The following is a 17,087-nucleotide window of genomic DNA, read 5'->3' on the forward strand; positions in this document are numbered from 1 at the left end:
TATTGATAAAAAGTGCATGATAAAGTCAAAAGGGAATCTTTCCAAATATCTTTAAAACTATACGTAAGAGAAGGAAGAGTAGATAAGATTATTTTGATTTTTCATTAAGTGGTTTACAAGCTTGTGGTTTTAGCAACCCATGGTAATTGCCCATGGTATTTTCAAGGTAAAAGAAGAACAAAATGAATACAAAATCTCTTTATGTGAATGGTAAGTTTTACTCTTTACGCGGAGAAAATTAACTCATTTAAAGGCACATAAGTGGACATATATTTTATATTATAGCCCAAAGAGGTGAATAGCCAAGTTTCACTCGGGTTGTAACTTTTCAAAAAGAGAAAAGAAAGATTATAAATATATATATAGAAAAAAAAAGCTGAAAAAAAATGATGTAAAAAAATAGAAAAAAAGTTAAAAAAAATTATAAAAAAAGAAGAGAGTTCAAGGAAAAATAAAAAACAATTGTTGAGAATATATATATAAACAAATAATAAATAAATAAATTAAATTACCAAGGAAGGTTATCAAGTCAAGAAAAATGGATCCTAATTCGAAAATAATGAAGTAGTCAAGATGAGTTCCACACAATAATCACTATTTTGGACTAAATGTCCAAGTTGTCTAGACGAAATTGGATATACATATATTAAAAAAAAGTGCAATTTATGTTGTCCAAGATGTGGAAGATTATTTAGTACAGAAGAACGTCAAGGCAATGAGAAGATGCAAATAAAACGATTAAAGGAAGAAATTTCAAAATTTCAAGAAAAGAACGAAGCATCAAAGAGGAAATATAAAGATCTTGAAGCTCTGTTTCGTGAAAAATCAACAGAAGGAAATGAAGAAATTTGGCGTCTAAGGGACCGCAATGAGAAATTACTTTCATAGATAAAAAAGTCCAAGGTTAAGAAACAAAGACTAAAACAAGAAAAATAAAGTTTTGATAAGGAACTAAAGGAGAATCTATCAGAAAATGAGAAAGAAAATTTGTGCCTAAAAACCCTTAATAAGAAGTTATTAAAGCAAATAAAAAATTTAAAATATAAAGAGAAAGATACTAAGGACAAAGTCAACGATTCAGAAAATGGCAAACTTTCACGTCTAAGGAATCATAACCAAGCCTTATGGAAATAAAGAAGTTTAAAAGTGACAAGAAATCACTAAATGGCAATTTAGAACAACTTCAAGAAGTAGTATCGAAGTCTCCAGTCATTTCAGTCCAAGTTGAAGATAAAGAAACAAACACTGATCCAATCAAAATCGTAACTCAAGCAAAGGATAAACATATTGAAGTGAAGACGCATGCAGAAGTTGCAGTTCAAACGATGGACATTCCAAATGATGATTCAATAGCCAACTCAACAACAACAACACCTGAAGGAAATCAGGAAACAATGATTAACATGATAAGGGAAAGTCCAACCAAAAGAATTATTTATCGACATTCGAATCACAAGAGCAGACTTTCCAATCAATCTACGTACCAGTATCAGTCAGAACATCAACGACAAATTTATGTTCCCAAGAATAGCAGAATCCAGTCCTACAATTTCATCACAATTTTTCAGAGATCAGAAGATTCCCAGAAGATTTATCTAGGATGGTCCAATCCGTTCTCAGTACGACAATTTTGTCTATCACTCAGAGCATCATATCATCTTGTATCAATGAAGGTGAAAGTTCAGAGACGAGAAGATATTCTCAGTAAGCTTTGAGGACAAAGCTTCTTGAAGAGAGAGGCAATGTTATGAATATAATTCATATAAAAAAAATAAATATAAATATAAATATAATAATAGTAATTAATAATTAATTAACTAATGGTTAGTTAGTTAGTAATGAAGAGGCATGTCTTAGAGACACGATGATTCATGAAAAGGCGCCTGCCTAGGGTATATAAGAAGACTCTCATTCTCATTTGTAATAATCTGAAGTGACAGACTTCAATGGCAACATAAATATATATATATATATATATATATCTTTATTAATAAATGAATACTGAATTGAATGATTACATTTTTAGAGAGAGGCCTGGTTATATACAACCTTAGGTGCCTCTTGGTGAAAGGGCATGATCTTTGGTCATGCCCTTTTGCCTAAATAACTACAACTAATCTAATTTTACATAACCCTAACTAATTTTTACATAACATTGCCTTCCTCTCGAAAGAATGCTTTGTCCTCAAAGCATACGTAACGACGGATGTTGTTGACAAAATGATTCATTCTCCCAAGAAGCTTCTTCTTCGGGTAAGTCCTTCCACTTGATCAGATATTCCTTGATAGTACGATGTCGAAGCTTTCTTTCTCTAGTAGACAAAATACCTTCTGGTTCTAGAATGACTCTTCCCTCATCATCTAGGGATGGAAGCATTGTTTGCGCTGATTGATTGTTGCCTAGTGCCCTTTTAAGGCAAGATACGTGGAAGACGTTGTGAACACGACTTGTCTCTGGAAGGCTTAAACCATACGCAACTTGGCTAATCTTTTTGTTGATCTGATAAGGTCCATAGAACTTTGGTGCCAATTTGTTTTTTCCTTTCTGTTTTAAGGATAATTGTTTGTATGGTTGGAGCTTGACAAACACCCATTCTCCGACTTCAAACTCTCTTTCGGTTCTGTTACGGTTTTCTTGTTGCTTCATACGATTCCTTGCATGATTCAAGTTTTCTTTTAATATTTGGACGTTTTTTGGGGTTTCTTCTAATTGATCTTTAACAGCAGGTAGATTTGTCTGGACAATAGCTAGATCCTTCCATTTCGGGGGTTCATACCTATATAAAGCTTGAAATGGCGTCATTTTTGCTAATGTATGATAAGTGGAATTATACCACCACTCAGCAAGATGTAACCATTAAGCCCACTTATTTTGTTTTTTTGTAGCGTAGCAACGTAGGTAGGCCTCCAAACATCTATTGACAACTTCTGTTTGGCTATCTGTTTGAGGGTGATAAGCGGAACTCATATTTAGGTAGGTTCCTATATGGTTGAACAATTCCTTCCAGAAATTACCCTTGAACTTGGCATCTCTATCACTCACAATGACTTTCGGAAAACTGTGTAACTTATATATATTTTTGCAAAATATTTTAGCGATTTCTTTTGTTGAGTATGATTTCTTTATTGCCATAAAGTGAGCATATTTGGTGATTCTGTCGACTATTACGAAAATCTTGTCCTTGCCTTCAGACACTGGTAATCCTTCTATAAAGTCCATCGAGATTTCTTCCCATTTCTGATTTGGAATGTTTAAAGGGTGAAGTAATCCCAGTGTCGTAATATTTTCACTTTTATTCCTTTGACATGTGTCACATTCTGCTACATACTTCTGAATATCGCGATTCATTCCCTTCCAAAAGAAGGATTGATGTGCATTGTAGTAAGTCTTAAAGAATCCTACATGTCCAGCTGACGGTGAGTCATGTGATTCCTTGAGTATCTTAAATTTAAACTTGGAATTTGTATTTAGATAGATTCTTCCCTTGTGCCATAGTATATCATTCTTCCACTCAAATTTTGAGTTGTTCGGAAGGTTATTGATTATTGCCGTTATCTCTGGATCCTTGGCATACTCACTTCGAATTTCGTTAAGCCACTCAGGAACAACAACCGAAATTGCAAGTAGTGTTGTTTCTTCGTCTTTCTTGGGTAAGGCATCTGCTACTACATTGTCTTTACCTCTTTTGTGTAGTATTTCCAAGTCAAAAGCGGCAATTTTTTCAATCCATTTTTGTTGTTCTTCAAAAAGTGCTTTTTGTTGAAGGAGATGCTGGAGACTATTGTGGTCTGTTCGAATGGAAAACTTACTTCCCAAAAGTTATTGCCTCCACTTAGCTAGTGTGTGCATGATAGTGAGCATTTCTTTGTTGTATGTGGATTTGAGGCGTTCTCTTTTGTTGAGCTTCCTACTTTCAAAAGCTATTGCATGTCCTTGTTGCATTAATACTGCACCTATACCGAATCCGGAAGCATCACACTCAATGATAAATGGTTTAGAAAAATCTGGTGTTGCTAATATGGGAGCATTAGACATAATTTCCTTTAATTTTTCAAAACACCTTCCTGCTTCCTCATCACATAGAAACGAATTCTTCTTTAAAAGATTTGTCAGAGGTGCAGTTATGTGTGCATAGTTTTTAATAAATCTTTGGTAATATTCTGTCAAACCTAAGAACCCTCTTAGCTTGGATATATTGACAGGTTTGGTCCATTCTTTTATAGCTTTGATTTTATTAGGGTCCACCTTTACGCCTTCATGGGATATAATGTGTCCAAGGTATTCTACTTCTTCCTTTCCGAAGGTGCATTTGGATTTTTTTTGTGTAAAATTGGTGTTCTTTAAGTAGTGTAAGAACTTTGTCCAAATGTTGCAAGTGCTCCTTCCAAGTTTTACTGTAAATTAGAATATCGTCAAAGAATACTAATACAAACTTCCTAAGATGTGGACGAAATAATTCGTTCATGGTTGCTTGAAATGTTGCTGGTGCATTGGTTAATCCAAACGACATTACTTTAAATTCATAGTGACCTTCGTGTGTTCGGAATGCCGTTTTTGGTATGTCCTCTAATCTGATTCTAATTTGATAGTAGCTTGATCTTAAGTCCAATTTTGAGAAATACTTTGCGCCATGTAGCTCATCCAACATTTCGTCGATAAAGGGGATTGGGAACTTGTTTTTGATTGTTATTTTGTTTAATCCTCTATAATCAATGCATAGCCTGAATGAACCATCTTTCTTCCTTACCAATACCACTGGAGTAGCATAAGGACTTTTACTTTTCGAGATGATCCCACACTTTAAAAGGTCTTGGATTAACCTCTCAATTTCCTTTTTTTGGTGATGTGGATATCGATATGGCTTGATGTTGACAGGGTCTGATCCTACCTTGACTTCTATTGTATGCTCAATTTCCCTTTTAGGCGACATCTTCATAGGTAGGTCTTGAAATACTTTTTCATGCTTCCGAATTAGATCTTGTATCACTGGTGACTCTTCACTGGTCATATTTGCAGATAACATTTCTAATTGGTGACATTGTACTACATAAGCAGGTGCTCCTTTTCGAATCATCTTCATCATATGAGATGATGATACAATTTGATTCTCTGGTGCTTGGAATCCGTGTAATTTGTACTTCTGACCTCCCCATTTGAATTTTATAAACTGTACTTGGTGGTTGGCGGCATAAGTACCTAAAGTTCGTAGCCATTGGATACCTAAGACTACATCTACTCCTCCTAACGGTACTGTGAAGAACGGAGATTCTAAACTGAAGTCTTGAATCTGCAATTTAACCTTATGGCATTTCCCCACCTTTTTAATCTTCTTACTGTCAACTACCATCACTTTCATGTTTGGTAAGGGAAATGAAAAAATATTGAGTCTCTTTGCCATGGTTGCATCTAAAAAATTGTGTGTGCTACTAGAGTCGATGAGAACCACTACGTTGTTCTTCTTTGTGTGTCCTTTTAACTTTAAAGTCTGAGATTGTGATATAACTGTCATAGCTGATAATGACACTTGCAGAATACTTCCGTCATCTAATTCTGGTGAGAATTCTGGGGCATCTTTTGTTTCTTCTATGTTAGAATCTTCACTGTTTAGATCATTGGTTGCTTCACAATTATATAGGTTCTTTGGTTCTTTTCCTTTAGCACATCTATGTTTGGGGTCCCACTTCTCACCACAGCGTTTGCATTTACCCTCTTTTATCCTTTGTGTTTCCACATTAGATTTTTCATCTTCACGATGATGTGGTGAAACATATCTTGTATTGTTTGCATCTGCATATTGGGGTATTCTTTGTCTTGAATATGTTTTTTTGGATTTTGACCAAAATATTTGTTCGAATTTCTTTTTGGCTGTTTTTGCTCTTCGTCTTGCTACTTCTATTGATGTAATGTCATGCATCTCAAGTTCTACTTGTAAATGGGTTTTGAGTCCTGAGACGTATGATTGAATTAGACGAGATTCTGATAACCCAGGTACTCGTGTTACTAAGGTCTCCCATTCTTGAGTGTATTCGTCCACGCTTCCTTTTTGTTGTAATTTGAGGAGTTTTGAAAAGAACTCTTCTTCCTTTACACCTTGGAATCTTTTAAAGAATGCATCCTTAAATTTTCTCCAGCTAATGACGTGTGTTGTCTTTTTCCACCACATCACATATACCAATTATATGCTTCCCCTTCCATTTTCATGGATGCGTGTCTGAGCTTTTTGTCCTCATCATTGATGTCATATATCTCAAAGTATTCTTTTGCTTTATTTATTGATGCAACATTGTTTTTTTCGTTTCCGTCGAATCTAGGCATCTCGACTTTTGCCCTTCGCTGGTATGTTGCTAATGGTTGAGCGAAAAAGGGGTGTTGATTGGTAAAGGTATCCCAGAGTTGCTTGTTTGTAAGAGTCACGTTACTCACTTCTTGGTGGGGTGTTGCTGATTTTTTTAGGGATTCAGCGTTTTCATGAGAGTCTGTTCACTTTGTTGAATCTGATGAGTTGTGCTCTTGATTTTCTTGATTTTCTTGTAGTAGTTGTGCTGGTGTAAAATTCATCTTTTTACACAGAAGTTTCAGCAATGTTAAGGACTCTCTGAGGTCTACTTTTGTTTGGACATGTTGATTTTCCGCCTTTATTTCTATTAGATTTGTCGTATCCTATAGATTATTGATATTGTCAGCCTGCCCCTCAAGCTTGATCTGGAATTCATCTAATCTTTTATTGACCTCATCGTTGTTGTTATTTATCTTATGCATTGCGTCAGTCAATTTTTTTTGGAAATCAACCATTGTCATTGACATTGAGCGAGTGTGGGGGCGTGTATTTATCTACCAGCTTAATTTTTTTTTAAATAATTAAATTAAATTAATTAATTTAATTATATGACTAGGTTTTTTTTTATATAAATAAATTAATGTTATATATAACTTTATAACTTAATTTTTAAATTACAATTATGTATTATATATAACTTTTATATATATCATATATATATTTTATACATATATTATATATGTAATTTATACGGACAATCACGTCCACCCGGAAGGTCATGATCGGTTTGACCGATGCTTCGAGCGGATATCACCGCGAGGATCAAGGACCGCGTAAAACGTTAGGACGTATTGGTTGATTGATAGGAGCAACGAAAGGTGGACTAGATAACATGGTCATGGAATCTGGTTTGACTGAAATGTTGAATACACAGTGGCTGATGAACGGTGAGGCACGCAGAGAGTCGAGAAGAGCAGGGTTTGCGGATAGCGGGGTTTACGGAGGTGTATATATCAGATGCAACGGTGAGTGGGGTTTGCGGATAGTAATTGGACGGCGGACGATGAAGGGTACGCTGATGCAGTGGTGATCACGAGCGGATGGCCAGCGGACAAGAGCAGTGGAGCAGAGACGCAGGGTTGAACCAGTAGCGTGGATTGGGATATACGAATCGAGATAGATGGCAGAGTGATATGGTCTATGCAGTGGACAGCGGAGTCAGCGGATGGACAGCCGGAGAACCGAATAGCTCTGATACCAGATGAAGTGACAGACTTCAATGGCAACAGAAATATATATATAAAGATGTAGGGTTGAACCAATAGCGTGGGTTGGGATATACGAATCGAGATAGATGGCGGAGTGATACGGTTTATGCAGTGGACAGCGGAGTCAGCGGATGGACAGCCGGAGAACTGAATAGCTATGATACCAGATGAAGTGACAGACTTCAATGGCAACAGAAATGTATATATATATATATAAATATCTTTATTAATAAATGAATACTGAATTGAATGATTACATTTTTAGAGAGAGGCGCGGTTATATACAACCTTAGGTGCCTCTTGGTGAAAGGGCATGATCTTTGGTCATGCCATTTTTCCTAAATAACTACAGCTAATCTAATTTTACATAACCCTAACTAATTTTTACATAACATAATCTCATATCTTACATAGATTCAATATACAATATTTAATATAAAGTTACATATCTTACAATGGACATTTACGTCTTTGAAATATTTTAAAGATTTCCGCTGCATATACGACTTTTGGTCGTTACAATTTCCACTACGTATACGACTTTTGGTTGTTACAGTCACAAGGTTGAGTTATATTTTTCTTTGAAAGATACCTTATGAACCTTACAATGTGATTGGTTGCGGAATGTGGATCCCCATCGAACATTGGCATATTCTTCATGCATTCCGATGAGGGATACTGTGGGATCCCTGTCACTTTTATGGCAGGAATATATGTGGTCAACATGTTGCTAGGTCCTTAATGACATGGGAGTCACGAGGGTGAATGAAATTGCCTTGACAAATGCTTGCTTCACCCTACAAGCATTGGCTTTAGAGATTAATGAAGAACTAGGGTTTCGTTCTTTTAATGGAGTCGTCAATAATGATATGTGAATATGTCGTATGGGAAACAAAACACACGTTTTGTGTCCCCGACAATGACGCCAAAATGTTACTGCTCAAACTAGCACGAGGTCTAAAAGGGACTCCTTAAGGGACAACTACTAGATCAAGGGCAACGATGGAAACTTAGCCCATTGTCACCTCAATTAAGACTCCTTACTCTTCACAGACTTTCACCAATGGGAGGACACATGGTATATGGAAAGTCACTTGTGAAAGATGAATCAACAAATGGATATGAAGTGACCTTAATGATCCTTTTCCTAAAAGGAGGTCAAGAATGGAGCTTGCTTTCTCTTTAAGGAAGGTACAAGGCTTTCTAGGAGAAAGAGGTGAGGATTTAAGGGCTAGTTTGAGGGGATATGACTTGTAAAGGAGTTTCCCAATCCCTAAAATCCTTATTGAACTTGGTATCCCAAGTGGTTATTGAAGACCTGACTTTTCAAAGGTATGGGACCAAACGGGACCAAGTGGACCTAGCCTAGCCTATGTGGAGGGAGCTTAGCAACCAATGATGATCTTAACCTAGATAAGGAAGGGGAAAGGATCAAAACAAGAATTTCCACTTAAAGGTGACAAATTGATCCTATGAGGTACTAGCCTAGGGAACACTAGGGCAAAGTTTGATCTTAGAGCTAGGGCTTGGGATATCTCACAATTCCATCGTTGAAATTTCTTTAAATTTGGAGGAGACCTTGAAGACACATTAGTGCGAAAGAGGCTAGGAGATCAAACTTTTTTTATGGTTACTGTGTCGGGAAAATGATGCCCTAGGTGACCCAACTTGACTAGACCCAGAAGAGAGGGGAAAAGGTGAAGATAAATGTTATTTGAGTGATCACCTATTGGTAGAACAGTGCCTATTCCTTTGGGGAGAATGGAGTCTACGAGAATGATGAGAAAGGACTTCGTTTCTCGGTCAAGGAGGCCTTAAGGACTACTTCGCTTGGTCTTTAGGGCAAGAAGAAGTGATCTCAAAGCTTTTATACTTTGCTGTGCAAAAAGAGATGGCTTATCAAGATAAATTCAATGGTAGAATTATCCCTCGGAGATTTCATTCAACATACATGGCCCATACATTGAGAGATGCTATATAGAAACAATAATTCCATAATTTTGCAATTATGCAATACAACAATTAGCCTATGTTGCACGGGTTTGCGAACCCTGGGGGTGGGGTTCTCGAACCCGTCCCGGGTTCTCGTCCCCAAGTACTAGATTCGGGTACAGGTTATTCTAAGAAGAACTCATAAGAACCGGGTTCTTCAATGAAGAACCGGGTTCTCCATTAAAAAAATTTGGGTTCTTTTGTCTTGATGGGTATAGAGAACCCTGATGATGGGTACTTGGAACCCCAAAATCGGGTTCTTTAGGGTTCTTTGGGGTTCATTTTAATTTTAATTTTTAATTTTTTAATTAATTTAATGAGCTTCCCCCAATATTCCAGGTAGCCAGTTCTTCATCTTGCGAGAGGAGTTGGAGTACTTATGCCTTTATCCATTCAGTAAAGAGAAATAGGTTGGGCTCAAAGAAGGCTGAGAACTTAGTGTACATTCATAGCACACTTCATCTCATATCTCAAAAAGACCCTGGGTACAAGGGGGGCCCTTTCAAGAGATGGGACCAATACATAGATGATGCTATGTGTGTGGACGAGGAGATACAACCAGATGGCCTTATTGAGCTACCTCCAGTTGCTATGGATGAGCAGGAGCCTCAAGATGAGAGTGATTCCTACCTGGAGAGCATGCTAACTGAAGATTTGAGTGATGCTGATGACATGGCTGAGGAAGCCATTGTTCACTATTAGCTATTTTTATTTTTGTATTTTAAAATTTCCTAGTTCTTGTTGAGAGATGCCTTAAGGCAAATTTTGAATGTAGTATGCAATGGACATATATCATGATTCTTATTAATATGTAAACTCCAATTTACACTTGATATCAAACTAGAAATTTTGAAATTTCATTGTGAATGTTGAATGTTCAATGATGTGCATGTTTAAATATATAAAGTTTAAATTATAAATATTTTAGTTTTCTTGTTTAAAGTTGAAAAATATACAAATTCATATATATTATAATTTATAAAATATAATATTTATATATTATATATACAAATTATAATATACGTCCGACGAACCCACACACCATGTTTCAAAAAATGACGTACCCGTCCCGGTCCCCGAAGCCACGTTTCCTGGCAACATAGATGAATTTTGATGTTTGGATTGGAGTATCTTATCTTGGAGCTTCTTTATTGTCAAATTGTTGATGGTTGGATATGTTCTCTTACATGTCAGTACACACATTTAATGCTATTCTTGTTTTAATTTGTCATGTGCATTGAATGGGATTAAAACTGGGCTGCAAGACATTCAAGGACAATAAAAGGAGGAATATATACTTGTTAATTAAGCTCTCTTGGACTGTTCATTCCTTCCTTGGGTGATCCTTCAATATCTGCCACTTGTCCACTTTTCAAGATATGTGGGACACTCTAATGCTTTAATGCTTAATTGCCATTGCTCTTATTGTTGATAGTTTGGCAGTATTAAGATTAGCTCTAAGGTTAAAATTTGTTAGGTCCCTACCACTTTTATCTTTTCTTGTTCAACTACTCATGTTAACTCTCCTTACCTGCTGTATAACTTGGATGAGGATCCTTTGCAAGGATACTGTTGTATATCGATTATTGCTTTTAATTTCAAAATGAGTTACTACCTTTTTTGTGTTTTGGTGTACATTAGTGTTACTGGTTTTAGTTTAGAATAATATAAAGGACAGGAGTGCACATTAAACAAATAAGCTTGACATCTTAAATGGCGACTGCTTGTAACAGTTTTGTTTAATTTGTCTCATTTCATTTTCCAAGCAGGGCGTCCTAGTTTTCCTAGCTGCTAAGTTGGGGATTATCAAAAGTGCAGAAGAGGCTGCTGATGTTCAGAACTTTGCATTGTGTGTGGAGATGGCAATAGCAGCAGTAGGGCATTTGTATGCCTTCCCTTACAACCATTATGCAGACATGAATCGAGATGCGTCTGGTGATCTATGTGGCAGTCTGATCCATGCATTGAGTTTCAATGATGTTCTCCATGATACTGTACACCAGGTTTGCTCTGCTCTTCTTTTTCATAACATCTTTTCTTGTGGTAACTATAGTATGTGAATAATGCCCTTTAATGTTATAAACATTGTTCTTCCTTGGTGAAGCGTTGACTTAACTTCTTGTCGGAGTGAAGACTCATAGAAGTTTGGAACTATTAGCATTTTTATTCCCTTCTCACTTCTGGACTAGCTTAAAATTTATATCATCTACATGGTGAAAAAGCTGAGCTTTATAATTTATCCAGTCTTCTGTTCATTTAGTGCAAGATTTGGGTGTACTCATAAAAGTGTTGTAATTGGAAATTTTACACAAGCAGTAAACATTCTTTTGGAATCTCCATTGCCCTTGAGTTTAAAAGAACAACTGAATCTTGTGGCATCTGGTCATTAACCTGATCATAAAACCTGGCCAGGTAACCACTCAAATATTTGTTATTTTTTTTAATCTGAAGTCATAAGTCAGATTTCTTAACTGAAGATTGGCACAAGAATGACTCAGAGAACAGTGGAGCATCATGCTCAATAATTTGTATCTCTATGCTGTCCATAATTCCTGTTTTAGGACTTGCTTGTTCTTGCAAGTCAACCCTAGAGAGGGCTGCAGTACCATACCACTTTTGTAGTTATCTGAGGATTAAACTAGATGTATAGGATATATAATGGTTTAGCACCTTACGGTACATAGGATGATGAATGCTTGAGTGTACCTTCTAATCTATGTTGCAGGAAATGTGCCCCCCCATATGATGTTGGCATTATGATTCAGGTTTGGCGCTATGGCACAGGTGTTGTACTTGATGGCAACTCACTCAAGTGGCAGATCTTTGTTCAGGCTCTCAAAATCATAGAAAATGAGATACCCGCAGGTGATCTTAAGAGAAACTGCGGACCCGCAGGTACGCCGACCAAGAAGTGCGGACATATCTGCAGGTGCTCCGTTCAGAAGGTGCGGACCCCAGTTCACTCACTCCAATGCAGAGAAGCGCGCACACATGGGGTTTCTTATGTTTGGCCCTTGGTATTTAGCCCGTCGATCATGATCCTATGGTTTTGGTCCGTGGTATAGGATCTAAAGTATTGAACCCCGGTTTGGATCCCTTGTATTGGTTTTCGATGGTTTTGTCCCATGGTGTGAATAAGGGCTTGCCTATAAAAAGGAAAGGAGATCACTTGGCTAAACACTTGTGAAAATTGAATATCTTAAGATCTGAAATTTTGGGTGATCGGTTTTAAAAGCTAGATCTAAATCAAGGTGAATTTTAAGGCGAATCTATTGATAGGTCGTGATCTCTCGGGCGCATGATCAGATCTGTGGATCTGACTGTCTGTGGCACATTGGAGGACTATTAATTTGGCTCTATTCAGAGGTCCGCAGGCGATCCACGGAGCAGGTGCGGGGGTCCGCAGCACAGCAGAAGGCGCAGGTGTGGGGATCCGCAGCGCAACAGAAGGCGCAGGTGCGAGGTACGCAACGTAGAAAAAGGCACAATGCGGAGGTATGCAGGGGAGCAGAAGGCACATTGCGGAGGTATGCAAGGGAGCAAAAGGACCAGTGCGGAGGTACGCTGTCAGACAGACAGTGTAGGTGCGGATCTGAGCAGAGATACGTAGGGCAGCAGAAGGAGTAGGTGCAGAGGTACGCAAAGCAGAAGAAGGACCAGGTGCGGATCTGCGCAGTTTAGACACAGAAGAGCTGCGGATATTCGCAGGACTCTATTGGTGAAGTTGCGGACCTTTCTTGAAACATTTGTTGGCTGTCTTTTATCTATTGCTGAAGAGTTCTGGGTTTAGATTACTGTTATTGCTGATCTGGTTAGTGCATTCTGAGAAGTTATTGGTTGATTGAAAAAGTTGATTGGGTGATTCACATGTACTTTATGATTATTTGATGTTCATGGATCTAGTTTGAAAATTTATGAACAGTGGTCCTTGGAAGAAAAGAAGTAGGGGGTTGTAGCTCCCTTCCAGGAGAGACTGGAAAACGAGAGAGGGTTGTAGCTCTCTGCAGGTTGCAGCCTGCGTACTAGTAAAGGACTGCACCAGTACAAAATCATTGTAAAAGAAGTTTCTAATTGAAAGAAGATAGAGACATATTGCAGCAGGTGGTTCTCACCCATATTGGGTTTCCACCTTATATCTGGTGTTCCTTGGTGTGATTATCTGTTTTTCCTGTTCTTGCTCATTATTATATGGCACTGACATACAAACTAATGATCAATATCTGAAGAATAACTTAAAGTATAAATCTGGAAGATATATTGAAAAGAATTTGATAATACTGATTCACCCCCCCCTCTCAGTATTATTTCCAACAATTGGTACCAGAGCAGGTCCTTCTGAAGAAGCTTGATCGCTTGGAGGAAGATCCATCATCATGAGCAACTACGAGAGAGAAGCATCTATCAGGCCACCGATTTTTGATGGGACAAACTTTGTTTATTGGAAGGTAAGAGTTACTGCGTATCTACAATCACTTGGTACAGAAGTCTGGGATATCATAGATACAGGGTACACTTTTCCTTCAGCAACTCCTACAGATCCGGCTGAGAAGAAGAAATATGAAACAAATGCAAAAGCAGTCAATACTCTATTAGGATGCCTATCTCAATCAGAATTTGTCAAGGTAATGCAATATAAATCCGCAAAAGAAATATGGGACAAGATTGTTTTGAGCTATGAAGGAGATGAACAGGTAAAACGAGCAAAACTTCAAACCCTCAGGATTCAGTATGAAAATCTCAGAATGCACAATGATGAAAGTGTGGCTAACTATTTCCTTCGTGTAGATGAGATTGTTAATTGTATGAAAAATTTGGGTGAAGAAATAAAAGAGGCTGTTGTGGTTGAAAAGGTTCTAAGATCTTTGTCCCCTAGGTTTGAATCTAAAGTTTCTGCAATAGAAGAAAAGGAGAATCTACGAAACCTTACCATGTCACAGCTACACGGGATTCTAACTGCTTATTAAATGAGGAAGGGAGGACCATCAGACAGGAGAGAAGCAACTTTCAAGGCTTCAGGCAAAGGAGACTACTATGAGTTAGGACATGCGTCAGAAGAGGAAGAAGAATCAAATTTTGTCAAAAACTTTCAACGGGGTACTGGAAGATTCAGAGGTAAGTTACCTTTCAAATGTTTTGCTTCTGGGAGAGTCGGTCACTATGTTGCCAAATGTCCTCATAAGGATAAAACTGACAAAGGGAAGGAACCTGTTAGATGGAACAAGAAACAGAATGTAACTAAGAAAAGTTACTATACTCATGAAGATAGTGATGGTCTTTCAAATAGTGATGAAGATGAACGAGGTAATAACTATAAACTTTTAATGGCTTTTGAAGATGATGATTACATGGATGCTATAGATGTGGATGGCTTTTATGAAGAGATTTCTAGACTCAAAACATGTTTAGAAGAAAAGAATGTGATCATTGATACTCTGCAATTCCAACTTGATGAAAAAGAAAAATTTCTTGAGAAGTTAGAATGTGAAATTGTTGGCCTTAGAAAAGAAATTGAGAAAACAAAGGTTCTTAATCTTAAATTTGTTAAAGGATCTGAAACTCTGGATGAGATTATCAATGTACAGCGTTCTCCACTAATCAAGACAGGTCTGGGGTATAATGGAGAAGCATCTCAAGCATCCACCTCAAAGAGTTATCTCAATGTAGCAAGGAGGGATGAGCAAAAGCCCAATGGAGATCACCAGGTAAAACGAGGCCGAATTACATCAAGAATAAACAAGAACTACCAGGTAAATCAGGGGCAATCCACCATAAGGTTGAACAAAAGCTACAACCAGCCACAGGTTAAATCTTCTCAATTTGCCTCAAGAATGGATGACAATAGAAACTACAATCATTTGGCAGGTAGATTTGATAATCACAGAAGTTTCTTCAATGGCCAATGTTTCTCTTGCCATAACTTTGGCCACAAAGCAGCTCAATGTGTTGCCTATAAAACAATCATGACTAGAGAAAATCAAAAACAAAGAAGTATGACTGGGATCACGAAAAGGACCTATAACAACTTTTCGGCCCTTGAAAATGAAATTGAATGTTCTATTTGTAATAACTTTGGTCATGAAGATTCTAAATGCAGGAGCAGGTTTTGGCAGACAAAGGAACAAGCCTCCAGTACCAGAACATGGAGAATAAAGGAACCACAACCAGAAAGATGTGGGATAGCCTTTTATGCAGAAGGACAGGAAAATCAATGGTACATCGACCGCATATGTTCGAAACATATGATAGGTGATAAAGAAAAACTTGAATCATATAGTGTTTTAGAAAAGGGAAAGAAAGTTTCTTTTGGAAATGATACCCCTGCAGTCATAAAAGGAAAAGGCACTGCTCAGTTGAAAGAAAAGGTCAAATCTGGAAATGTTTTGTATGTTGATGGCTTGAAGCATAATCTTCTGAGTGTCACTCAGATGTGCGATCAAGGAACCGAGCCTCGAGGTAATATTTCGATCAAATGGATGTAGTGTTCGTGATCTTGATACAGGAAAAACAGTGATCAATGGCAGAAGAACTCCAAATAACTTATACATATTTGAAGAAGGACAACAACAATGCTATTTGAGCAAGGATGATGAACACTGGTTATGGCATCGGAGGTTGGGGCATCTAAGCTTTTCACAAATAAGGAAAGCATGCAAGTACCAGGTAGTTCGTGGTCTTCCAGATATCAAAATTCCAGACAACACCATATGCAAATCATGTTAGTTTGGTAAGCAAACCAGAACTAACTTCCCTGAGAAGGAAGGATCAGCCAACAGGCCTCTTGAACTAGTCCATACAGATGTATGTGGTCCATTTAGGACAAGGTCACCTCGAGGAGAAGAATACTTTATATTATTCATTGACGACTTCTCCAGGATGGTTTGGTTAGGACTTATGAAACACAAGGACGAAGCATTCAAAAAATTCAAATCTTTCAAAGCCTTGGCTGAAAACGAATCAGATCACAAAATTAAGTGCCTCAGGTCTGACAGAGGTGGGGAGTTTACCTCATATGAATATTTTGATTTCTGTGAAGAACATGGAATAAGAAGGGAATTCTCTACAGCTAGGACTCCTCAGCAAAATGGAGTGGTGGAAAGGATGAACTGAACGGTTCAACAAATGGCTCGTGCTATGCTTGATGAGTCTGGAACTCCTGCAACCTTCTGGGGTGAAGCTGCATTTGCCGCGGTTGTTATTCTCAAGAAAACAAATGTCCGAGTGAACAACACTCAAACTCCTCATGAGCTCTGGTATGGTGAGACTCATTCGGTAAAGCATTTCAAAATTTTTGGAAGCAAATGCTATATTAAGAATAATGATGAACAACTTGGAAAACTTGAACCTAGAGCAGATGAAGGCATTCTCCTTGGTTATTCTCCTCACAGCAAAGCATATAAGTGTTACAATAAAAGACTTGGAAGAATTGTTGATAGCATTGATGTGGTGGTTGATGAAAAAGAGAACATTCCTAGGCAAGTAAATCATGAAAATATCGAAGAGGATGAAGACTACCCTCCAAATCAGACTGAAGATGAAGATGAACCTCAAG

General features: G+C 37.6%; 1 protein-coding gene across 1 annotated transcript in view; it reads left to right on the plus strand.

The window, feature by feature from the left end:
* LOC149233367 (uncharacterized) overlaps positions 1 to 17,087 on the plus strand; it is a 300,157-nt gene that overhangs the window by 161,926 nt on the left and 121,144 nt on the right. The window contains exon 5 of the mRNA XM_089379732.1: positions 11,308 to 11,541. Within this exon, the coding sequence (XP_089235858.1) occupies positions 11,308 to 11,541 (234 nt within the window). The remainder of the gene's footprint in view (positions 1 to 11,307; positions 11,542 to 17,087) is intronic.

Source organism: Pinus tabuliformis, chromosome J (genome assembly GCF_031772625.1).
Source record: "Pinus tabuliformis cultivar Carrire ecotype Pingquan chromosome J, CPIR1, whole genome shotgun sequence".
In the NCBI taxonomy this organism is placed as follows: domain Eukaryota; kingdom Viridiplantae; phylum Streptophyta; class Pinopsida; order Pinales; family Pinaceae; genus Pinus; species Pinus tabuliformis.